Below are 26722 nucleotides of genomic sequence, written 5' to 3' on the forward strand. Positions count from 1 at the left end.
GTTTTTCCCAGCAATAGGGCCAAAGGAGGCTGAGGTTTGTACTTCCCTCATCTTCAAGTGCCTCGAGTGGATGAGCAAAAGCGCTCTGGATTTCCAGCATCTACAGAATATCCTATGTTTATAATTTCCTGCTCCACTGCAAAGTTTCTTTAAGGTCATCTCTCAGCCTCAATCACTTCAGGAGGAAAACAGTCCCAGCCTAAACAGTCTTTCCTTAAACAAGTCAAGATGGATGTCTTGGCCCAAAACATTGACTGTTTATTCTCCTTCATAGATGCCTTCTGGCTTTCTGAATTCTTCCGGCATTTTTTTGTATATTACTCGTTTTTAGTCTTAAAGACATTTGGACAGGTACATGGATAAGAAAGGTTTAGAGAGACATGGACAAACACAGACAAGTAGGATTAGCGTAGGTGGGCATCTTAATCGGCGTGGTTGAGTTGGGTCAAATGGCCTGTCTTCATACTGTGAGACTCCATGACCAACCCCACTCTAAGCATTGCCATTATTGGGGCCGATTGACACATGTACAAGTGACAAGTCAAGCTAATCTTTAAAATCTAATCTTTTATCTTGTTCTCTCCACTCCTACCCTTCAAATAAGCTTTGAGTTCTAGCTCTTTTTTAAATTCTGATGGAGTGTCTTCAACCTGTTTTTCAATCTCTCTCCACTAAGACAGGCTGATCTTCTAAGTATTTTCATTCCTTTTCTGATTATTTTCCCCACCACCACCCCCAGCAGTTTCTGATCCTTCAGGAAGCTCCATAAAACTCTTTGATCACCTGTTCAGTTACCTTGAATAGTCCAGTGTCAAATGGAGCATTAACACCCCTGTTAAGCATCTTGGAACATTCTAATAGGTTAAGGATGCTGAATGAACTGAAGCTCTTGACATTGAATGCTGAGGTATTCAGCTAAGTAACTGATCTGTGCTGAGCTCTAACAATTCTTCCTGGGTGTAATGAGGTACACATTCAGTTGGTAAATATTGGTTATGTGCAGTACTGATACTTTCCAGCTATCCCTGCCAAGTTAGAAACAGGCCTTTTGGTCCATCATGTCTATGCCAACTATTTTAATATTGGTTTATCATTGTCACATGTACCAAGATACAGTGGAAAGCTTATCTTCATGTACGTTTGTAGATCAAATCATTACATAGTGTATTGAGCCGGAGTAAGGTAAAACAATAATAAGACAGAATAAAGTGTAAAAGCTACCGAAAGAGTGCAGGGTGGGTGAACTATAAAGTGCAAGATTATAACGAGGCCAAGAGTCCATCTCATCATTAGAAGAAGTCTATTCAAGGATCTGATAACAGTGAGATAAAAATTGTCTTTGAGCTTCCTGTTTTTGTGCTTTTGTATCTAATCAACCCCAATTGGATTTGCCCAATTAGGACCATATCCTTCCATGCCTTGCCTATACGAGTGCCTGACTAAATGCCTGCTATGCATGGTAATTGTATCTGATTCCACTACCTCCTCTGGCAGCATGTTCCAGATACCATCTCTGAGTAAATAAACATACTTCAGATTCCCTTTAAACCTCCTTCCTAACACCTTAAACCTATGTCCCACAAAGGGTAAAAGACTCTTAACATTATCAACACCTTGGAATTTAATTTATTTCTATCAGGTCACCCTTCAGTTTCCTTTGTCCAGGGAGGAAAAAGGCCAGCCCAGCCTATCTAATCTCTCAGCATGGTAACATAGCAATTAGCACAGCAGTTTACAGCGCCAGTGGTCAGGATTCATTTCTGCCCCTCTGCCTGTCAGGAGTTTGTACATTCTCCCTGTGACCAGGTGGGCTTCCTCCAGTTTCCCTTCACATTCCAAAGGCATACAGGTTAGAGTTAGTGAGTCGTGGGCATGCTGTGTTGGTACTGGAAGTATGGTGACACTGGCAGGCTACCCCTAGCCCATCCTCAGACCGTGTGGTTGTTGATGCAAACATCACATTTCTCTGTACATGTGACAAAGCTAATCTTTAATCTCTCCCCCATTACTCAGGTCCTCCAATGCAGACCACATTCTGCTGAGTCTCCTTGAGTCAGACAGCACAGAAGCAGGCCCAATGGCCCTCCACATCTAAACTGATAAATTGGTTTATTATTGTCACACGTACCGAGGTACAAGGGAAAACATCTCTTTGATCTGTCCATCCAGATCAATTCACAGCAAATCAACAGTGCATTGAGGTAGTGCAAGGTAAAACAATAAAAGCATGCAGACTGAAGTGTTATGGTACAGAGAAAGTGCAGTGTCGGTTGACAGTAAGGTGTGAGGTGACAGGTAGATTGTGAGGTCAAGAATACATCTTACCATACTAGAGAACCATTCAATAGTGTTATAACAGCAGGGTAGAGTTTGTCCTTGAGCCTGGTAGTAATGTGCTTTTCAGGCTTCTATCTCGTTTCAGCAACTCCTCAGGCAGCTCGTACCCATAATCTGCACTAGTGAGTGAAGGCATTTCTGACAGGGCTCCGCATCCAGGTTTCTGCCTTTGTCTTGGGGGGCTCCTGTTCTCTGAAAACCTTGAACCCTGGCTGTATTGACATCACCAAGGAGTAAGGGACAAACTGTGGTGTTAGACTCTGCTGCATCACAGCTCCTTATAAATAACAAAAATTTTACAACCTTAATTCTGCTCCTATATCTTATGGTCCTAATGTTGCAGAGCTGTGTTTGTTATTGAAGGAGGAACACAGCAAGGCTGTGCATAAAATCGCCAAACCATAGGAAGCTTAAAAACTGAATGGATTTATTATTTTCCAGTGCTAGCGATCCACACAAGCGCAAGGGTATGAGGGTTCACAGTGGAAGAGGCTCTTCATTACTGTTTTGACAAAATCTTTCCTCTCCCATCAACCCTCTGACAGGTCACTGGCATAATTGCAAAGAAAGATGAAAGCTTGATCTCTCTGGCTAACCAACCACACACCAGCTGCAAACTAAAACATTTGCAGCAACTACTTCAGACTGGGTGCTGAATTTTCAGCTGCAAAATCTGTGCAGAATTCCGCAAAGAGTTAACAGAACATTATCTTAGCCAAACATGAAGCACTCTTCCTACATCCCTCAACTCCTCACCTCTTCTACAAAAATTCAAAAAATTATTAGTAAGATGTACCTCGAAACATAGTGAAATGCATTGTTTCCATTCACAACCAACACAGTCACACAATGTTCATCAGAATACACAGACAATATACAAGATAGGCACAACATCAGCACCCTGATTTCCTCACCCCACACCCTCCATTAGGTTGGGGCACCCCGACCTCCAGGCCTGTCGACTTCTGGCCTCTGGTCCTACCTGCACGACCTCTGACCCAGCAATTTGCTGAACTCAAAGGATCACCTGTCTTCACCCTCGGGGCCTGCTGACCTCATTCCTTGACCACAGGGATTGCTGGTCTTCTTCCTCAGCGTCCAACCTCAGGGATCAGTCGCGTCTGACATCAGGACCTGCTGAATTACCTCATACTTCCAGACCTGCCGACTGACCTCGGCTTCCAAACCTGCCCATGGACTTCCAACCCTGGGATTCGCTGACCTCAGTCTGGGTCCTTGACCACAGAGATCGCTGATCTTCATCCTCTACACCTGCCGGCCTGACCTCCATCTTTGAGGATCACTGGCCCTCCCTGCAATAGTGCACTGTTGTAAGAAGTAATAAATGCGGTGTGTTGGGAAGTATTTGGAGTTTAGTTGGAGGTGGTTTGAGCTTAATTTATTTATTAAGGGATACAGCATGGAATAAGCTCTTCTAGCCCTTCAAGCCGCACCTCTCAGCAACACCCGACAACCCCATTTTAACCCTTACCTAATCACGGGACAGTTTATAATGACCACTTAACCTACCCAGTACATCTTTGGACTTTGGGAGGAAACCAGACGACCCAGAGCAAACCCACACATTCCACGGGAAGGACATACAGAGACCCCTTACAGAGGATGCTGGGATTAAACTATAAACTCTGACCCTTCCCCTCCCCCCCCCCGCACCCGCCACACTAACTGTTGTGCTACTGAGATGTACAGCAGTCTGCAGGCAATGGTACTGCCTCTAGTTTGGTGTATTAGTGCCAGCACCAGCTAACCTTCATTATTTTTTTTCTCCCATGACAAGAGTGCTGGGCAGTAAGTTCTCCAATAGTAAAAGTCATTGCAGTCCAACTAATGTCCAATGCCTGTGTCTTTCTTGTATCTTCAGAAACCTCTTTATTTTCAGGGTTGTATTGGTAATGTTGCTACCTCACAACTCCACTGGCCCAGGTTTGATCCTGACTTCTGTTGTTGGCCACATTCTACCTGTGACCACATGCATTGGCCCTCTCTCTCTACCCCCATCCGGTACTCTAGCTTCCTCCCTCATTCCAAAGACATGCACATCAGTAGGTCGATTGGTCATAGTGAATTGCCCCTAATTAAGTGCATGGGCAAGGGGTAGAATCTGAGGGGTGAGAATAGAGTGGTAAAGCACGAGAGCAGAGAAACGGGCCCTTTGGCCCATATAGTCCATGCTGAACCATTATTCTGCTGAGTGAGGAGAATAAAAACAGTATAGTATGAGATTAGTGTAAAATTGGGTAGTTGATGGTTGGCACAGACTCTCAATGAGCTTGAAGTGCCTGTTTCCGTGTTGTGTAAATCTCTAACTCTCTCTAACATTAGAATGCCTGCGAAGCAGCAAAAGCTTAAAACCCAGCACTGTTCCCATCTTAAATCCACTTCCTGCAAATTTTGTTCGTATTTTGAAATGCTGCCAGCACAATCTTTTTTTAAACACGTCAGCTTGCTTCACTGTCAGAGAAACGTTTTCCATTGACCGTACTGCATCGCTGAAGGGGTTAACAGTCTAATTTTAGTTGTGGAACATCACTGTGATATAAACTTACAAGTTGCCCATGTAAGGACAGCAGTGCCATTCTTAACTCTTGTGCAAGTTGCTCATGCTGTTTTGTTTTGGTGCAGTGCCCACTGTTTTCCAGCCATCTCGCACTCCTTCTGGGCCATCCCTTGGAGATTTCAAACATATAGCCAACCCGGCTGAGAATGTTTTCTCTCTTGTGTTGTTCTTGGCACCCACTGGGGAGGATGGAATGTATTTTTCTCTTGCAAAAAAAAAGCTAACACTTTCCCGAAAGCTGAAACAAAGAAAAAATTGTTCTTCTGTTGGGGAGGAGTAGAAATACTTGTTTAACGGGTATTGTGCATTTCTCTGCACAAGAGGCAGTCTGCAAATTAGTACACAGGAGTAAACAAGTGGGAGACTCCTCGTGGACTCTGTAAACTTGACCACCTGATGGTTCACAACCTCATCATCGGTCAGTGACCATGGGACCCTTCCTCACCAAACTGACTTGCCCAGTAATGGTTTCTAGTTGGAATAGATAGTTGTGTGCTAGGCTTCTTAATCACTTCTTGATTAGTAAGGGCATCAAAGGTTACAAGGAGAAGGCAGGAGAATGAAGTTGAGAAGGAAAATAAATCAGCCATGATGGAATGGTGGAGTAGACTTGATGGGCCAAATGTCCTAATTCTGCTCCTAGGTCTTATGGAAAAATACCTTAAGCAGGGCTCTCCTGAATGAAAAATGGCACAGGAATGGGCTCCTTGGCCCACAATATATGCTGACCATGGTAAGGAAGGCAAATGCAATGTTAGCATTCATTTCAAGGGGACTAGAACATAAATGCAAGGATGTAATGCTAAGGCTTTATAAGGCATTAGTCAGACTGCATTTGGAGTATTGTGAGCAGGTTTGGGCTCCTTATCTAAGAATGGATGTGCTGTCATTGGGGAGGGTCCAGAGAAGATTCACTTGAATGATTCCCAGAATGAAAGGGTTAATGTATGAGGAGTGTTTGATGGCTCTGAGCTTGTACTTGCTGGAGCTGAGGGGAGATCTCATTGAAAACCTGTTGAGTATTGAAAGGCCAGGATGAGTGATGTGGAGAGGATGTTTCCTGTAGTGGGGGAGTCTAGGACCAGATGTAACTGCCTCAGAATAGAGGGTTGTCCACTTAGAACAGACATGAGGAATTTCTTTAGCCAGAGGGTAGTAACTCTGTGGAATTCACTGCCACAGATGGCTTTGGAGGCCAAGTCGTATCTAAAGCAGCGTTTGACAGGTTCTTCATGAATCAAAGCATTATAGGTTACAGGGAGAAGGGTGCCACAGTAGCAAAGCAGTTGGTGTGATGCTATTACAGCTCGGAGCACCAGAATTCAGAGTTCAGTGTTGGTGTCGCCTGTAAGGAATCTCTATACATCTTCTCCATGGAAAGCATGAGTTTTCCCTGGATGTTCTGGTTTCCTCCCACAGTCCAAAGATGTACCAGGTAGGTTATTTGGCCATTGTAGACTGTCCCTTAGTTAAGTAAGGGTTAAATCAGGTTTGTCGGGGATTGCTGGGCTGTGCAGCTCGAAGGGCTCAAGAGCCTTTTCTATGCTATATCCCTTAATTTAAAGCTCAAAGAATGGTGTGGCTCAAAGGGCCTCTTCTGCACTGCACACTGCCTACAAAAAGTATTTCCTCCCCTCTGGAAGTTTTCATGTTTTATTGTTTTACAATATTGAATCACAGTGGATTTAATTTGGCTTTTTTTGATACTGATCAACGGAAAAAGACTCGAGTCAAAGTGAAAACAGATCTCTACAAAGTGATCTAAATGAATTGCAAATATAAAACACAAAATAATTGCATAATTATTCACTCCCTTCAAGTCAGTATTTAGTAGATGCACCTTTTGCAGCAATTACAGCATTGACTCTGCAATTTTTCCCCACTTTTCTTTACAAAACTGCTCAAGCTCTGTCATTGCTTGGGGACCATGTATAAAGGGCTCTTTTCAAGTCCAGCCACAAATTCTCAATTGGGTTGAGGTCTGGACTGTGACTTGGCCACTCTAAGACATTAACTTTGTTGCTTTTATGCCATTTCTGCGTAGCTTGGCTTTATGCTTAGGGTCATTGTCTTGCTAGAAAATAATATTTTCTCCTATGTTGCAGTTCTTTTGCAGACTGCATCAGGATTTCCCTGTATTTTGCTGCATTCATTTTACCCTCTACCTTCACAAGTCTTTTGGAGCCTGCTGCAGTGAAGCATCCCCACAGCATTTTGCATCCACCACCATGCTTCATGATAGGGATGGTGTGTTTTTGATGATGTGCAGTTTTTGGCTTACACTAAACATAATGTGTAGTGTGATGGCCAAAAAGCTCAATTTTGGTTTCATTAGAACATAGGATCATCTTCCAGCTGACTTTAGAGTCTCCCACATGTCTCTGGTAAACTCTAGCCGAGATTTCATTTGGGTTATTTTCAGCAGTGGCTTTCTCTTTGCCATTCTCCCTTAAAGCTGCAACTGGTGAAGCACCAGGGCAACAGTTGTTGAATGCACAGTCTCTCCCACCTCAGCCACTGAAGCTTGTAACTCCACCAAAGATGTCATGGGTCTCTTGGTGGTCTCCCTCACTTAGTCCTCTTCTTGCATGGTCACTCAGTTTTTGAGGACAGCCTGCTCTAGGCAGATTTACAAATTCTTTCTATTTCTTGATGATTGACTTAACTGGGGTATTCATTGACTTGGAATTTTCCTTGTACCTATCTCCTGACTTGTGCTTTTCAATAACATTTTCACTGAGTTGCTTGGCGTGTTCTTTTGTTTTCATAGTGTAGTTTTTGCCAGGATACTGACTCACCAGCAGATGGACCTCCCAAATACAGGTGTATTTTTACTACAATCAGTTGTAACAACTTGACTGCACACAGGCGATCTCCGTGACACTTCGAAAACCAGTGATTGTTTGGTGTGTCATCTTAAAGGGGGGGGTGAATACTTATGCAATCAATTATTTTGTGTTTTATATTTGTAATTAATTTAGATCACTTTGTAGATATCTGTTTTCACATTTACACGAAAGAGTTTTTCTGTTGATCAGTGTCAAAAAAGCCAAATTAAATCATTGTTAATCAATGTTGCAAAACAATAAAACATGAAAACTTCCAAGAGGGGTGAATACGCTATATTTCTAAATGAACGCAGGAGAACAGGGTTGATAGGAATAATAAATCAACCAAGATGGAATGTGGAGCAGACTTGATGGGCTAAATGGCCTAATTCTGCTCCTATGTCTTATGGTCTTATGATGCCAAATTAAGCTAAACCTATGAACTAAACCACATCCCTCCCTCCCTCTTTCCCTGCGAGTTCAAGTGGCACTCCTGCCCCAGTTTTTTTTAATTCTTTTAAGGGGTGAGAACTTTGGAAGCTGAGCCAGTAATAATCACCCATCCCCTAATTGCCCTTGAGAAAGAGGTGATGAGCTGTCTTCTTCAGCCACAGCAATCCTTGGGTGCAGATTTTTTTTTTATTTTGAGATATAGCACAGTAAGAGATCCTTCTGGCCCAACGAGCTTGCACCACCCAGTTACACCCATTTGACCAATTAACCTACTAGCCAGTTTGTCTTTGGAACGTGGGAGGAAACTGGAGCACCCAGAAGAAATCCATGCACTCACAGGGAGAACATACAAACTTCTAACAGAAATTGACGGTGAATTCAGCCCGTGTCGCTGGCGCTCACTCACAGTACTGTAGGGGAGAGTTCCAGAGTTACCAGGTCAGGATGGTATGTGGCTTGGAGGGCAGTGTTGTCCTTGCCCTTCCAGCGGGTTGAGGTGGTAAACTCAAAAAGCACTGTCTAATGAGTGGCTGTGCTGCTGCTACTGTTCAGTTCTTGGGAAGGAGGGGAGTTCATGCATTGCCCCCCCACACTATTAGCTGATCTGATCTATTGGCTGTTTACCCCGCAAACACAAGTTAATCCTAGGGTTAGCATAACACTTTACAGCACCAGTGATCAGAGTTCGTTTCTCACTGCTGTCTCTGAGGAGTTTGTATGTTCTCCACAATACCGTGTGGGTTTCCTCCCACATTCCAAAGACGTAAGGGTTAGGGTTAGTAAATTTTGGGCATGCCACATTGGCTCTGAAAGTGTGGTGACACTTGTGGGCTGGCCCCCAGCACATCCTCGGACTGTGCTGACTGTTGATGCAAACAACACATTTCACTGCATGTTTTGATGTACATGTGACAAATCTTTGAGGTAATCTTTGTCTTTAATACTCGTGATAAGTGCTTGTCGCAGTATTTAAGTGGGTAAATTCTCCACGTGACAGGTAACTCAACTGTAGAGACATGGAAGGCCACAAGTTATAACTCCGTAGTGTGGTAAATGAGTTAATCAGATTACTGCATCATTTATTTCAGAGTTCCTGGGTTGCAGTGAGAGGGCTTGGCCCAGGCTTTTGTTCCTGAACCTTGCCCTGTGATCACTGGTTAAAGAGCGGTGGGATTGGCCCAGGTTTCCATTCATGAACCTTGAACAATGACCATTGGGTTTAAGAGAGATCCGCCAAGGTTCCTGCTCCCCATCACTGTCCAGTGACCTTGGGGTTAGAGAGAGAGGGGGAATCAGCCAGGGTTCCTGCTCCCCATCACTGCCCAGTGACCTTGGGGTTAGAGAGAGAGGGGGAATCAGCCAGGGTTCCTGCTCCCAATCACTGCCCAGTGACCTTGGGGTTAGAGAGAGAGGGGGAATCAGCCAGGGTTCCTGCTCCCCATCACTGCCCAGTGACCTTGGGGTTAGAGAGAGAGGGGGAATCAGCCAGGGTTCCTACTCCTGATCGCTAGCCAAGGTAAAAGGACTCCGCCCAGTTCCTTCAGTTAATACATTCAAAATATAATTGTACTGTTAACACTTGCTGAGATTAAATAGCTTTGTTAATATTTTTGAGATTTTCATTGCTGATTTAATACAAGATTATTACATCCAGAAAACTGCAACTATCCTTGACTGTCCTGCACCAAAAGTTAAAATATGGCTGACCTTAACCTTTTTGCTTATTCATGTTTGTCTTTCAATGACCTGTAACAAATTTCACCACTCATTTCAATACCCAAGCAAGTAGTATTTACTCAACAGACATCCTCCTGCTCTCGTAGGATGCATTGTTTATCTCATGGTTTAATATCCTCGATTGTTGAGTTACACCAGAGAGAATAGCTTGCTGTGAAGCAGAATGCAGGAGCTTTGCAGTATAAACCACTTAATGATTTGAGGCTGTCAACTGGGCTCAGCAAACTGACCTTCATCCTCTGCAGTAAAATGAGGCACGATGTGTTATGATGTTAAATGCAAAGCACTCGGGTCTCTCGCTGACCTTTCCATCCCAGCAGCTGGTTCACTTTGTCCGCTGTGCCGAAGGGAGAGGAGCTGTGTTGGTGAAACGGTGTGGGAGTCTTCAGTGAGCCTCTGTGAGCTGGCGCCTCCAGCTTTATTCAAAGTCTAAAGTAATTTTTATTATCAGGGTATATATACGAGGGGTGATTGATAAGTTCGTGGCCTAAGGTAGAAGGAGGTGAATTATACAGCTCTCGTTACATTCACATGCAGTTCAACTCTTTAAGTGATTATGCAGATTATCCAGAGCCCCAAGATCCTAGGCTTCCAAATTTGAGCTGGACTCTCAGGCCAAACCCTTGGTGTGCCAAACAATAGCCAGTCCTGAAACCCCGAGAGTGGGTCCCATTCCCGCAAAGAACCGAAGTCAGCGTGTAACTCCAGGTCAGGGTCTTCAAAAGAACCCCGAAAGGGAAAAATAAAGATATTAAAGATGGAAATAGAGCAAGCAAAGGAGTGGCCATTTAACTTCACTCTGCCAAAATGGGATTGATGCAGACTTAGAGTTACAGAGTGGTTGATGGTTGAGGCAGATTTGGGCTGAAGAGCCTTTTTCGTGCTTTATAACTCCCAGTGGACCATTGAACCCCCCCCCCCCCATTTGCAATAGCACCTTAACTTGATGGCCCATGATATTGTGCTGACTTTTTAATCCTCCTCTAAGATCAATCCCGTATACCTCTCCATTTTTTTCTGTCATTCATGTGTCCTTCTAAGAATCTCTTAAATGCCTTTAATGTAATGATGCCACTGTTAGCACAACACTATTACAGCTCGGGGTATCAGAGTCCAGAGTTCAATTCTGACATGATCTACAAAGAGTGTGTACATCCTCCTTGTGGAATGTGTGGGTTTTTTCCGGGTCCAAAGAGGTATCAGTTAGTAGGTTAAATTGGTCATTGTAAATTGTCCTGTGATTAGGCAGGGGGTTAATTGTGGGTTGCTTGCCAGCGTAGATCAAAGAGCCAGAAGGGACTATTCCACACTGTATCTTAATAAATAAATATCTTCCTGGCAATACATTCCACACACCCATCACTTTCTATGTCGAAAAAGCCTACTTCTGATATCTCCCCCTATACTTCCCTCCAGTCATCTTAAAATTATGCCCCTTCACATTAGCCACTTCCACCCTGGGAAAAAGGCTCTGGCTGCCCATTCAGTCTATGCCTCGTACAAACTGGAGGAACTCAACGGGTCTGGTAGTATCTATGGAGGGAAGTAGACAGTCAGGGTTTTGTGTAAGGTTGCCTTGATCTGGATGATCTTTTGAGTCTCCACCCTCAGACAGGAGCCACTTGTACATCAGGAAAATAACAGTATTTGTGTTACTATATTGGCATGTGTGTTCATGTGACTAACATACAATTTCTCCTATTTTATTTTAGCTATACAAAAAGCCTGATGTCCCTCTTTATAAGAAAATTAGATCAAGTAAGACATCTTTCATTTCATTGTATTACAGTATATAGTTCATTTATAAGTGATTTATCTTCATATCTACATTTACTCTGTGCCTTTTTAAAGTAATCTGGCCACTGAAGTTGCTGCTGTGTTACATGCTGGCATGTTTATAAGTGGTGTCTTTCAGAGTGCACTGAGGTTTTTGTGACTAGGCTGGGGCAGTCAGCAAAATGCAGAAATCATTTTCAGAGGAGCACTTTCCCAGTTATGGCACCACAGTGCTTTGTCCAGGTGTCCTGGGAATACTCCTGAATTCTTGCCAGATGAATCTCCGTCTATCCAGAGCAACGCCACTTGCCACACCCTTAGTGGCCACAACCTTCCTCAAGCCGCCTAGACTTAAGTGGGGGGGTGGGTGGAATTATATAAGCCTCCATTATAGCTGCTGCATTCTGCTGGAAGTTCCATTGTGAGCTTTCGGTGAGAACAGCATGGGGCTCAGATGAGATTTCTCTCCCTTCCATCTCTTGGGTTGAGGGAACTGTGGGCCATCAGATCCTTTTGGAGATGAGCACCAGTAATTTCTGTGTGGGAGCACAAGGCAGCTGAGATTGGGCATTAGCTGTAAACTGGGATCAGCAGCAAGGGTTGGGTTGGGGGGACCTGTCTATGAGAGAATGCTGGGGGGTGTTGGAAGCTGGAGGAATCTCAGCTGTCATCGAGCTTCAGTGCTCAGTCTTAGAAAGCTGATTGGGATGTTCTGAACTAAACCAACTTCTGTAGTTGAAGTTGCAAAATATACAGATGGAGCAGGATTATAAAATTCAGGGGCTGGGATGGGAACCTCTCGAGGCTTGTAATCAAGGATGAGCATTACTCACCCTATACACTTACATTTCCTCTGTGTTGATCAGGGCGCAACATACAATATAAGTTCAATAATTATAAAGAATTATATAAAAAGAGATTAAATGACATGTATTTACAATGTAAACAGCATTGTGAAAAGTGGTTTAAAGTGTTTATGGTGCAGTGCATTGACGGGGATTATGTCATTTATGCATTATTTATCTTTCGATAGAGAGGGTTGGTGGGGGTGAACTAGAATGGTTGACCAAATTAACTGCCTAGGGGAAGAAACCTTTAAAATGGCGTGAATATTTGTATACTAAGTATCCAAAGGGTAACGCGTGATGTAGGTAGACAACAAACATGGTCTGAAGCGAGGCTTCACTCACAAGATCTCTGCATAGACTTCCACCTTCCACCACAGCTCCACAGCTCACAGCAGACGTCAGGGTGGTCAAACAAAATCAGAATCCGTTTTCTTATCACTTATATACTGTGTGTCATAAAATTTGTTGCTTTGCAGCAGAAATACAGTGTAATACTTAAAATATACTTTAAATTACAGAAATAAATACCTAATTTTTAAAAATTAAGCAGTGCAAAAAGAGAGCAAAAATAATGAGGTTCATGGTTCAGAAATCTGATGGTGGAGGGAAAGAAGCTGTTCCTACAACTTTGAGTATGTGTCTTTAGGCTCCTGTACCTTCTCTTTAATGGTAGTAATGTGGTGGGGGTCCTTACCTCCTCTCAACGTCATGGTGGGGGGTACTCAATTGGGTGGGGCACCTACTAGGATTTGATTGGCATGTGGGGGTTACCAGCATTAAATGCCCTGTAACTACAAGACTTGTCGTCCCCTCTACAGACGTGTTTGTTGATGTTAAGCCTCTCTCCGGCTGCGAGCCTACGACTTGCAACTGTAAAAGGCCAGCGAACCCAGAGGAGAAAAGCTGCATGGAGGACTGTCTTAACAGGTAAGTGTGTGCGTGTGTTCCATCACCCCCACCACTGATCCCAACTGAACACCACGGCACTGCTAACAGGGTGATCTGCGACGGCTCTCTAATGTACTGTTTCAGCTTAACCTGGGCTGCGAATCAACTCAGTATGTCAGATGAGCCAGTTTGGAACATACAACAGGACAGCACAGAACAGGCCCTTCAGCCCACAACTCATTGAGCCCATGTCACCTAACCCCTTCTGCCTGGTCTCCACAAATCCATGCCCTAAGAGCCTCCTAAACATCTCCACCACTAACCCCGGCAGCTCATTCCAGACACTGTGTCTGAAACAAACTTGCCCCGCACACCTCATTTGAACTCTACTCCTCTCCCCTTAAATGCATGCCCTCTAGCATTGGACATTTTGACCCTTAGAAAACTATACCGATTATATTTGAAAAGGCAAACACGAGGAAATCTGCAGATGCTGGAAATTCAGGCAACACACACAAAATGGTGGTGGAACGCAGCAGGCCAGGCAGCATTTATAGGAAGAGGTACAGTCGACGTTTCGGGCCGAGACCCTTCGCCAGGACTAACGGAAAAAAGAGATAGTAAGAGATTTGAAAGTGGGAGGGGGAGGGATGGAGCTAAGAGCTGGACAGGTGATTGGCAAAACGGATACAAGGCTGGAGAAGGGAGAGGATCATGGGATGGGAGGCCTAGGGAGAAAAAAAGGGGGAGGGGAGCATCAGAGGAAGATATAATGAGAGGGACGGGAAGAAAAAAGAGAGAGAAAGAAAGGGGGAAATAAATGATGGGGTAGGAAGGGGAGGAGGGGTATTAACAGAAGTTAGAGAAGTCAATGTTCATGCCATCAGGTTGGAGACTACCCAGACAGAATATAAGGTGTTGTTCCTCCAACCTGAGTGTGGCTTCATCTTTACAGTAGAGGAGGCCGTGGATAGACATGTCAGAATGGGAATGGGATGTGGAATTAAAATGTGTGGCCACTGGGAGATCCTGCTTTTCTCTGGCGGACAGAGCGTAGGTGTTCAGCGAGACAGTCTCCCAGTCTGCGTTGGGTCTCAGATTGTATTTGTCTATCTGTGTTTCTTATAATTTTATAAACTTCTATCAAGTCTCATCTCAGCCTCTGCCACTCTAAAGAAGATAGCCCAAATTGGCTTAACCTCTCCTTTATAGCATTCAGCCTCTCATCCAGACAGCGATGTGGTAAGCCTCATCTGCACCCTCACCATTGCCTCTGTAACGTTCCGTTATATTGGCTCGTGTATGTCTAGGGGAAATCCAGCCCAGCACCCGCCTCAACACGCCCCACAGGGTCAGTCGCCGCCCGAATCAATCACAACATCAATCATCAGCCAGCACACCCAGTAAATTTTAACAAATACACTTTATAGATATTACTAATTCTATGATATTAATATACATTTGATACAGAGAGGAAAGTAATGAAAAAAAAAGGCACCAACACTTATCAAAGTCCAAGTTCTTTGCGCGCAACCGTTGGGACCTCAGTCGACTTAAGACGACCACCCGAATTCCGTCGACTCACGGCTCGGGACCACCCTGAGTGATCGACCGGAGCCTCTCCACACGTCCGCCGTCCTCCTTGTCTTTCCTCCGACTCCCCGTCTCTCCTCCGACTCCCCGTCTCTCCTCCGACTCCCCGTCTCTCCTCCGACTCCCCGTCTCTCCTCCGACTCCCCATCTCCCCCCGACTCCCCATCTCTCCTCCGACTCCCCGTCTCTCCACCGTCTTCCCCATCTCTCCACCGTCCTCCCCGTCTCTCCTCCGACTCCCCGTCTCTCCACCGTCCTCCCCGTCTCTCCTCCGACTCCCCGTCTCTCCCCCGACTCCCCGTCTCTCCACCGTCCTCCCCATCTCTCCTCCGACTTCCCGTCTCTCCACCGTCCTCCCCGCCTCTCCTCTGACTCCCTGCCAAAAACCCTGTCCACAGTCATATCATACAGCATGGTATCCGAAAACAAAACAATACATAACCACCCATTGGCTACTAGAAGGCTGCTATCTCAATTTAAAGTCAAACAAACTGCTAGCGCAAACTCTCTTCAGCGTTAAAGCACAACAAAGCCGCATTCCCTAGATTAACATAACAAAGTCGCCATTTTAAATGTAACAAAATAAAGACCCCGTACACCTCCACATCCTTCCTATAATGGGGCAACCAAAAATTGAATACAGTGCTCCAGATGCAACCTAACCAGGGCTTTATAAAGTTGCAGCATAATTTCCTGACTCTTGAACTCAGTGTCTCAACTAATAAAACAAGCCATTCTCCTTTTATTACCATGCTATTGACTTGAGCAGCCATTTTTAAGGAATTATAGTCATGGACCCTAAGATGCCTCTGTGCATCAGTCTGCTGAATTCCCAAAACTGCTTCAAAGGCCATCTCTTGGCCTCTTCTCAGAGACTGAACTAGAGTGTCAATAAGCCCTGACACCAGGAGGCCCCCAGTGAGCAGCTTCCTCAGGTTTGCCAGGAAGCTGAGGTTGGTCTTGGAGACTATGGATGCATCACAGCAGAGCAATGGGGGACACACACAAAGTACTGGAGGAACTCAGCGGAGGGGTATAACCAGGTTGATGTTTTGGGCTGAGGCTGTTCATCAGAACTGGAAAGGAAGGGGGCAGAAGCCAGAAGAAGCATGGGGAAGGGAAAGAAGTACAAGCTGGCAGGTGATAGGTGGAAGAGCTAAAGGGATGAAGAAGAATGAAATCTAGTAGAAGGAGACAGTGGACCATGGAAGAAAGGGAGGGAGGTGATGGGCAGGTGAGTGGAAGAAAAGGAGTGAAAGGGTAACCAGCATGGGGAATGGTAAAAGAGAAAAGGGAGGGGGAGAAATTACCTGAAGTTGGAGAAATCAATGTTCATGCCATCAGGTTGCCTGACACACTGAGTTCCTCCAGCATTTGTGTGTTCACGATCTTATTAAAGTGATAGAGCACTAAAGCACAGAAACAGGCCCGTTGGACCTGTTATTCTGCCTAGCCCTATCAACCAGCACCTGGACCGTAACCCCTCCCATTCCAAAATTCTTTTAAATGTTGCATTTGAACCTACATCCACCACTCATTACACAGCTCATTACACACTCTCACCACCCTCTGAGTGAAGAAGTTCCCCCCAGATTCCTTTTAAATATTTCACCTTTTACCCCCCCATATATTAACTCCCCCCCCCAATCCCCATCTATGTGTGGAGTCTGCACCTTCTCCCTGTGACCCCTGGATGCTCCAGTTCCCAATAATCTGCCAGATTGGTGGGTTCATTGGCGTCTGTAAATAGTGGAGATAGGTGGTACAATCTTGGAAATGCGGAAAGATTAGAACCTCTAGTTGTTGTCTCACCCAACATCAGTGGAAAATGCCTGATTGTGCTTACTGTATCTATACCCCTCATAATTTTGTACACCTCTGTCAAATCCCTCCTCAATCACACTTCAGGGGAAAGAAAGTCCTAACCTATTCAGCCTTTCCCTATAACTCAGGTCTTCAGCTCCTGGCACCATCCTTGTAGTTTTTCTATGTACTCGTTTAATCTATTTGATATTTTTTCTGTAGGGAGGTAACCAAAACACACAATACTCCAAATGTAGCCTCATCAATGTCATATACAAACTCAATATAACATCCCAACTCTTGTACGCTATTGTCTGATTTATGAAGGCAACCCTGACTACATGTGTCTACAGTCTTGCTGAAGGGGCTCGGCCTGAAACGTCGACTGTACTCTTTTCCATAGATGCTGCCTTGCCTGCTGAGTTCCCCCAGCATTTTGTGTGTATTGCATGGATTTCCAGCATCTGCAGGTTGTCTCTTGTTTCTGACTACATGTGATGCCACTTTCAAGGATTTATGGATCTGTATTCCCGGGTCCCTCTGTTCTACTCTCTCCTCAGTGTCCTATCATTCACTGTATGCCTTACCCTGGTTTGTCCTCCCAAAGTGCTCACCTCACACTTGACTGCGTAAAATTCCATTCTCTCTACATACCCCACAGATGGCCACTGACCTACACACTGGAGGCAACTTGCAGCAGCCTATTAACTTACCCACCAGCACGCCTTTGGGATATGGGAGGAAAATAGAGCATTCAGGGAAATGTACGCTGTCACAGGGAGAACGTGCACACTCCACACACGGCAGCACCAGAGGTCAGGATCGCTGGAGCTGTAAGGTAGCTGCACAACTGTGAGGGCACCATGGTAGCATAGTAGTTAGCACAACGCTATTAAAGCTCGGGGAGCTGGAGTTCAGAGTTCATTTCCAACATCCTCCTTGTGAACGTGTGGGTTTCTTCTGGATGTTCCAGTTTCCTCCCACATTCCAAAGGCATACCGGTTAGTAGATTAATTGGTCATTGTAAATTGTCCTGTGATTAAACTAAGGTTAAATAGGTGGGTTATTGGGTGGTATGGCTCATTGGGCCAGAAGGGTCTGTTGTGCACTGTATCTCAAAATAAAAATAAATAGAATATGAAAGCTCTACTCCCCTGAAGTGTGACAAAAGAATATCTGTACCATGCACAGTGGTTCACCAAAGGTAAAACAGCACAAGCTGCAGGCTACTTGTCAGAGTGGGGAGGCAAGCATTTGCTGGTAACAGGGACCGTGGAAGCTCGCCAGCCTCATTTCATCATTTGGCACTCTGCTCTGGTCTGTTGTTGCATATTTTCAACTATCTGATGCAGACTCATTAGCAGAACTTGGCTCCACGCCCAAAAACTGTGCACTGATGTTTTTTTTTATTATTAATTATAATCGAAAGATATGAGTTGTAATAAACAGTAAGGCCCAGTGTGCCACGAGCACCGAGGCCCCAGCGCTGAAACAGATGCCCAGGCAGTGTTCCAGTTCTGATTCATTAGAGCTGGCAATAACGTTAGCAGCTCCTGCCCATTCCCACTTGTTGAGCGGCTGGCCATTGAGCATTGGGTTTTCTCTCGGCATGATTCTGCTCAAGAAGGTGGGGAATTTTGAGTTTAGTTACGAAGAGAAACTGGAGTGGAAGAGGTGCAAGGGCAGTTAGCAGGAAACTTTTCTCTGTAGTTGAGGTAGATAGAACTCAAAAGACATGGGCTTAGGGTAGGGGGAAGAAATTCAAGGCTGGAGGGGGTGCAGGGTGCTACCTGGAATGCATGCAGGAGTGTGGTTACTGGGTCATTAAAGGAATGTCTAGATGATCACTTTAATTGCTAAGTATCAATGGCTGTGTACTCAGTGGTGGGCAATGGGATTAAACAGAAGGGTGCCCATGATCAGCGTGGGTCATTTGGGTTGAATAGCCTGTTTCCCTGCTGTGCGATTCTGTGAAGGGGTGTTTCAGGTGCCCAGTGTATCATTTACTTTTAGTATGTGGTTCCCTCTCCCAGACCAGTGTCCACAGAGTGCCAGAGATCTGGGTTCCACCCAACCTTCAGCACCATCTGTGTACGGAGCCTGCACTTTCTCCCAGGAGCTCTGGTTCTGGTTCCTTCCCACATCCCAGCAACTTATGGGTCAGTGTGTTGATTGGCCACTGTATATTAACCCCCCCCCCCCCCATCTCCGTCTATGTGTGGAGTCTGCACCTTCTACCTGTGACCCCCGGATGCTCCAGTTCCCAATAATCTGCAGGATTGGTGGGTTCATTGGCCTCTGTAAATAGTGGAGGTAGGTGGTACAATCTTGGAAATGCAGAAAGAATAAAAACGGGGATTAATGTCCATATGTATGAGCGGCAGGTAGTCAGTATGGTCTCAATGGGCTGAAGAGCCTGTTTATCCTGAGTCCAGAATGTCTTCTAACAGGAGTCACTCATACAGCATCACCCTCCCCTTACCCCAATTCTTTCCTGGACACCAAGCCCAGGGAGAGCATGGGAAGAGGGACTTGGATCTCGGGCTGATTCCATCAGTCACTCAGGGCAGAAATGAGCAAACCCTGGCCATTCTTGGGTGAGCCTCTGCTGATTGCACCTGTCATCAGGAATTTACAGACAAATCACCCTGTACTCCATACTCCCCAAGACAGATCCACTATACATCTTAGGAATTGGACCTGTATACTATCGGAGCCAATTGTTCACCCACCGACCATGCGGTCTTGTCCTTCAGTAAAATACTGATGGTCACACTGTCTGTGGGAATGGGCACAGAGTTACTGCCAGCTATTTTCCACAGGTTGGGAGTTCTCTAGTCTCTAAGCAGGTCCTTCATCCCATCTCATCTATGCCAACTGTGTTGTCTGCTTGAGCTACTCCCATTTCCCCAAGTTTGGCCCATATTAGTCTAAACCTTTCTGATTGATATACCTGTCCAAATGCCTTTATTTATTAGAAATGAAGAATGGTAACAAACCCTGCGCTAATTGAGCCTGTGCTGCCCATTTGATCAATTAATCTACTAATCCATGTATTTTTGGAATGTGGGAGGAAACCAGAGAACCCAGAGGAAACCCAAAATGTCACACAGAGAGCATATAGACAGCGGTGGAATTGAGCATGGGTCACTGGTACCCTAATAGTGTTACACGAACATGTATGTTGCTCTTTGTGTGTGTGTACACCTGCACCACTTTCATACAATCGCTCTCACAGCCTCAGCCTTAGGACTGCTGGGTTCATTCCCACATTCCCACACAGTCCACATTGTGTCACGGTAACTTGTCAGTCGTCATAACCTGTCAGGGCATTCATTCGCACCATCACGCATGGTCTGGTCAATAAGTGAAAGAGAACTGTCTCAAAGTAAAGACTCAAACAACTGGGAGTGCTCGTCAGGAGCTGGTGTCTGTCATGTGCCTCTTCTGTTGCAGGATGATCTTCGCGGAGTGCGCCCCCAGCACGTGTCCCTGCGACGAGTACTGCTGCAACCAGCGGATCCAGAGACACGAGTGGGTACAGTGCCTGGAGCGGTTCCGAGCCGAGGGCAAAGGCTGGGGCATCCGCACCAAGGAAACCTTGAAGGCCGGGCAGTTCATCATCGAGTATCTGGGCGAGGTGGTCAGTGAGCAAGAGTTCAGGTACCAACAACCCTATTAGATTTCCAATCACCTGCCCACTACACAAATATCAGAGGGTGTGATTACGCTGAGGAGGATCACTGAGATGTTGCCTGGATGGAGGACTTTAAATATGGGGAGAAATTAGATAGACTGGGCTTGTTCATCCTGGAATGAAGGAGGCAGAGGGGAGACCTGACTCCACATGAAAGATTATGAGAGGCGTGAATAGGGACTCAAATTGGTTTATTGTTGTCACTTGTACCAAGACATAGTGAAATGTTTGTCTTGCTTTCATGAATGGGAGGGGTATGGGGGATTTATTGTTCAGGTGCAGGTCAATGAGACATGACAGAATAACAGTTGAAAGTACAGAGATGTTTCCATATATTACTATGAAATTCATTTTCTTGCAAACATTCATTTAAATACAAAGAAACACAATAGAATCGTTGGAAAATGCAATGACAAAGACAGACAAACAACCAATGTACAAAAGACGCCAAGTTATGCGAAAGTAAAATGATAATAATTATAAATAATACATATCAAGAACCAAATGGGACCCACTCTCGGGGTTTCACAACTGGCCGTTATCCAACATGCTGAGGACACGGCCTAAGAACTTCGCTCGACTTCGGAGGTCCGGGATCTCGTGGCTCTGGAGGCAGGTGGATCAAAGGTCTGTGTCCCAGCAGGAGATCGGTGTGTTGTGGGAGTCGAAAGATCTATGGCTGCGTGCCCAGAAACCTGAGATCTTTGAACACAGAGCTCGGAAAAAGCGACACAATGGACTTTTAGCGTTGTAATCCAGCGAGTTGTTTGTAATGTCTTCCCTCTTGCTGTGAAACAGAGACATCTCTTTCTCCCTTATTAGGGGGAGAGGGCGAGCCTGTAGTATGTGAGATACCGGGTGAACGAGTAGCCTTCAGGGTACTGCAAGTTTGTGTCTTTGCTGTTGCTTTGCTGCACGTTTGAGTGCTTGGTGGTGGGTGCCGATGCTTTTTGTTTCTGGTGGGGGGAGGAGGGATCGTTGCTTGCCGGTGTTTATGCGTGGGAGGGAGGGGAGCTGGGGGTACTTTGGGGTTCTAACATTTAACTGTCATTCATTCTTTGGGGCACTCCTCTGTTTACATGGATGGTCGTGAAGAAAAAGCATTTCAGGATGTATATTGTATACATTTCTCTGACATCAAATGTATTTTTGAAACCTTTGAACATCAGTTGTAGAGCCCTTAAAAGTGCGTCCATAGGTTGTGGAATCAGTTCATTGTTGAGGTGATTGGAGTTATCCCTCTGGTTCAAGAGACTGATGGTTGAGGGGTCATAACTGTTCCTGAGCCTGGTGGTGTGGGGCCTGAAGCTCCTGTACCTCCTTCCTGATGGCATCAGCGAGAAGAGATCATGGCCTGGGGCATCCGTACCAAGGAAATCTTGAAGGCCAGTGATGGATACTGCTTTCCTGCAATGCCGCTCTACGTAGGTGTGCTCAATTGTGACAGTGCTTTACCTGTGATGGATTGGACCCTATCCGCTACCTTCTGTAGAATTTCCATTCAAGGGTATTGGTGTTTCCATACTTCCATACCAGGCTGTGATGCAACCAGTCAGTATACTCTCCTCCACATATCTGTAGAAGTTTGTCAAAGTTTTGCCAAATTTGCACACATTTCTAAGCGGTTAGAGCCACTGCTGTGCCTCCTTTGTAATGGCAGTTACATGCTGGGCCCAGGACAGGCGCTCTGAAATGATAACACTAAGGACTTTAAAGTTCCTGACCCTCACCATTTCGGATCCCGATGAGGACTGGCTCATGGATCTCCAGTTTCCTCCACCTGTACTCAATAATCAGCTCTTTGCTTTTGCTGACGTATAGTGAGAGAAGTTTTGTTGTGTCACCACTCAGCTAGAACTTGGGACATAGAACCGTACAGCACAAGAACAGGCCCTTTGGCCCACAATGTAATGCCAAAGCAGATAAAAAATAAATCAAAAACACCCAAAAACGAATCCCTTCTATGTATACGTTGCCACATATCCCTCCAATTTCCTCAGATTTTTGTGCCTATCTAAACGTCTCTTAAAAGCCTCTAATGTATTTGCCTCTGCCATCATACCAGGCAGTCAGTCCAGGCATCCACCACTCCCTGAAGTAAAGAAAAACTTACTCATCACATCCCCTTTGAGCCTACCCCTTCTCACCTTCAATGCATGACCTCTGGTATTAGACATTTCTATCCTGGACTAGAAAGGCCAAAGGGCCTGTTACTGTGCTGCTGTGCTTTATACTCTGATCCAATGTTCACGCAGATCAAAGCATTACAGAGAGCATCAAGGTAGTACAAAGTTTTAAAAAACACAATGCAGAATCAAGTGCGAGAGCTACAGAGGAAGTGCGGTGCAGGTAGACAATAAGCTACAAAATAAATGATCAAAATCTTTTTCTCGTGGTTTTGAGGTCAGAGTTAGAGGTTTTAAAAGGGATTTGAGAGGTGAGTTTTTCCTAACAGACTGTGGATGATATCAGGAAACCCTGCCAGAGGAGGTGCTGAGGTCGGATACAATCACTCCATTTAAGAGTTAGGACATTTAAATAGGAAGGCAGTGAAGAGTGTGTCCCTAACACATTTAGATGAGCAGAAAGGTCAACACGACCTAGATGGACTGAAGGGTTTGTTTCTGTGCTATAACTCGAAGTGAAGTACTGGAGGGTGAGAGCTGACAGTGTTTTGGCAGCGGCCTTCCTGCTGATGATTGGAGACTTGAGCAAGAAATCTGTACTGGCACTTGAGGGACATTGCAGGGGCAACTCCAGAAATGACATACTGGGAGAACACTCCCTGTCAGATTGCACCAGTCCCCTTTTCTTTCCAAGAAGATGTGTCTTGGGGCCAATATTTATCCCAAAGCACCATTACATTATAGGTGACATCTCTGCAAAGGAAGTGACAGAGACCCTCAGTTTCCAGCATTTTCATTTTTATTTCAAATTTCTAGCTTCTGTAATTTTCTGATTTTCACAGAATCAAAATTGCTATGAGGCAGCGGTGGCAAACTTAACGCACACAGATGGCACCTGTAAACATTTAGTTGACGCACAGCATACAGCCGCCCCTTGATTCTTTAGCCCCCCCCCCCCACCCGTAATAATAATTAGATTTCCTGTCAAATGAAGCAGTGAATAACTGTTTACAACCTGAGGGAGTGAGATTATTTCAGAATCAGAATCAGGTTTATTATCACCCTCATGTGTCATGAAATTTGTTAACTTAGCAGCAGCAGTTCAATGCTGTACATAATATAGAAAAAAATAAACAAATAAGTAAATCAATTACTGTATATGTATATTGAATAGATTAAAATCGTGCAAAAACAGAAATAATATATCTTTAAAAAGTGAAGTAGTGTTCACTGGTTCAATGTCCATTTAGATTTGGTGCCAGCTAGGCAGTTGCGAGGGCACATGTCGTTGGATGATAGGTTTTGAAATCCTTGCAGATCTGATGTCCACAACAGTTGGTGGATAGTAAATGGTTGGGACAGTTGGCTTTGGCTTTGCTCTACTTATATTTCTTCTCTGTCGTGAGTGAACACTGGATAATGCCGATGAATGCTGTTAAGTAGTTAAGTGTCTCCATTAATATTTAATTTTCAGTTTTTAAAAGATATTCATAATTTTTAACTGGATTTCTAAATTTGTCTCATATTTTTAATAATAGTAAAACAATGAATATACATAAATAAGCAATGGGACTTATCCCTAAAAAGTCCAGAATTATTATTATTAATTATCACTAAAACAAGTAAAAGTTTTTGAGGTGAGAGGCAGGAGTTTTCAAGGGGTTCTCATTGGTAAGTTTAAAGAATCAAGAGGCAGCACTGCATGCTGAGTATCGGCAAAACATTTGCAAGTGCCACCTTGGGCACTCGTGACATAATCGATAACCTCTGCTCAGAATTACCAGAGAATGTTTTAGAAGATTATTGCCATTTTGGGCGCATGCTCTCAAGAAGGTTTGCCACCCTTTCTCTTGTTCATTCAGCCCATGGAATACATACCAGCTGCTAGTAAAGCAGTCCTATCAGTCCCACACCCTGCTCTTAGCCCCACAGCTTTCCAGATTATTCTCAGTGCCCATCTAATTCCCTCTTGTTCACCACAAGTCAATTATGTGATGGTTATCACTATGAGGTTTGTACAAGTTTGCTCTACATAAATTTCCTGCTGTATCTACAGCAGTGTCGTCATTTTCCAAGAGGTCGGAAAAGGCGCCTCTCCTTCCTGGCTGCGGAGCCGAGCAGTTACTTATTTCAGTTAAGATGTGCAGCACAGTGCTGTACAAGCCCCAGACATCCTCATTCATCATCCACTTGGCAAAAACAAGTGAGAAATGTTAAAGGACTACCATTAATTGATTTAGCCTGCTGGCATTCAGATCTTTACATACTCCTCTGTACTTGTGAACGAGAAGAGCTCCAGCACTCTTTCTGAGATTTTGTCAATGTGATGAGGCATCGCCCCCTGCAGCTTCTCATCCTCAGGCAACACAGCTACAACCTCTTTGTACTTCCCTACCAAATACGAAACCTTTGCAGTGCTGAGAAGGCAGAGCTAAGAAACCACTCCACCATATCGTGCACTCCTTAAAGTGAGACTGAAACTGGAAGACATAGCCTCAGGATTCGGGGGAATACATGTAAGGCAAAGATGAAGGGAAACTTATTTTCTCAGCGATTGAGAGGCGTGATTGAGTTGTCTGGGACTAAGCACTGGATTTCAGAATAAGGGGTAAAATTATGAAAGGGATAGGTAGGATTGAGGCAAGAAGGCGATTCCCACTGGTAGGTTAGACTCAGATGAGGAGAAACTTTTTCCTAGAGAGCAGCAAATCTGTGGAATTCTCTGCCGAGGGAAGCAGTAGAGGCTAACCCAATAAATAGGTTTTTGCATAGTAGGGGAATTGAAGATTATGGAGGAAAGGCAGAAATCTGGAACGAAGTCCACGGCCAGATCAACCATGACCTTATTGAATGGTGAGCGGATTTGAATCCTGCTCCTATTTCTTATGTAATAATGTAAGCGTAAACTAGCAAATTATATAAAAGTGATATAAGATCCTCTTTAAAAACTAAAGGAGTAAAGAAGGGAAAGTAACCCTGACTCCCTGAGAGGACAAAAGTAGAGGAAAAATTGCAGAGATACTAGATAATTTTCCTTCCTTTGTCAGTGACTCTATAAAGATCGCAACAATAATACGACCTCATGGGAAGTGAACAACGTAAACATTCCCTCTATCTCAATCCTGCAAGTTTATGTTTATTTTGGAAGTTAATTTCTGTTCATTTAAGTCAGATATCAGATTTGTTATCACTGGCAGACGATATGAAGTTTGACGTTGTGCAAAAACATATATTTACTATAAATTACAAAAATAAATAAATGTGAAAGAAGAAAATAACTTGGTAATGTTCATGGACCATTCATAAATCTGATGGCAGAGTGGAAGAAACTGTCCTGAGTTACTGAATGTAGGTATTCAAGCTCCTGTACCTCCTCTCCAGTGATACTAAAAGGAGGGCATGTCCTGGATGGTGAAGGTTCCTGATGGGTGCCACATTATAAGACCATAAGACAAAGGAGCAGAAGTCAGCCATTCGGCCCATCGAGTCTGCTCTGTCATTTTATCATGAGCTGATCCATTCTCCCATTTAGTCCCACTCCCCCGCCTTCTCACCATAACCTTTGATGCCCTGGCTACTTAGATACCTATCAATCTCTGCCTTAAATACACCCAATGACTTGGCCTCCACTGCTGCCCATAGCAACAAATTCCATAGATTCACCACCCTCTGGCTAAAAAGATCTCTTCGCATCTCTGTTCTGAATGGGAACCCTTCAATCCTTAAGTCATGCCCTCTCATACTAGACTCCCCCATCATGGGAAACAACTTTGCCACATCCACTCTGTCCATGCCTTTCAACATTCGAAACGTTTCTATGAGGTCCCCCCTCATTCTTCTAAACTCCAAGGAATACAGTCCAAGAGCGGACAAACGTTCCTCATATGTTAACCCTCTCATTCCCGGAATCATTCTAGTGAATCTTCTCTGTACCCTCTCCAACGTCAGCACATCCTTTCTTAAATAAGGAGACCAAAACTGTCCACAGTACTCCAAGTGAGGTCTTACCAGCACCTTATAGAGCCTCAACATCACATCCCTGCTCCTATACTCTATTC

At 44.6% G+C, this 26722-nt stretch overlaps 1 protein-coding gene across 2 annotated transcripts in view; it reads left to right on the top strand.

The window, feature by feature from the left end:
- Positions 1-26722, top strand: part of ash1l (ash1 (absent, small, or homeotic)-like (Drosophila)) — a 408509-nt gene that overhangs the window by 320808 nt on the left and 60979 nt on the right. For both annotated transcript variants that reach the window (XM_072282409.1, XM_072282400.1), the window contains exons 9-11: positions 11646-11691; positions 13376-13484; positions 20298-20504. In XM_072282409.1, coding sequence (XP_072138510.1) covers positions 11646-11691; positions 13376-13484; positions 20298-20504 — 362 coding nt within the window. The remainder of the gene's footprint in view (positions 1-11645; positions 11692-13375; positions 13485-20297; positions 20505-26722) is intronic.

This window comes from Mobula birostris, chromosome 2 (genome assembly GCF_030028105.1).
Source record: "Mobula birostris isolate sMobBir1 chromosome 2, sMobBir1.hap1, whole genome shotgun sequence".
In the NCBI taxonomy this organism is placed as follows: domain Eukaryota; kingdom Metazoa; phylum Chordata; class Chondrichthyes; order Myliobatiformes; family Myliobatidae; genus Mobula; species Mobula birostris.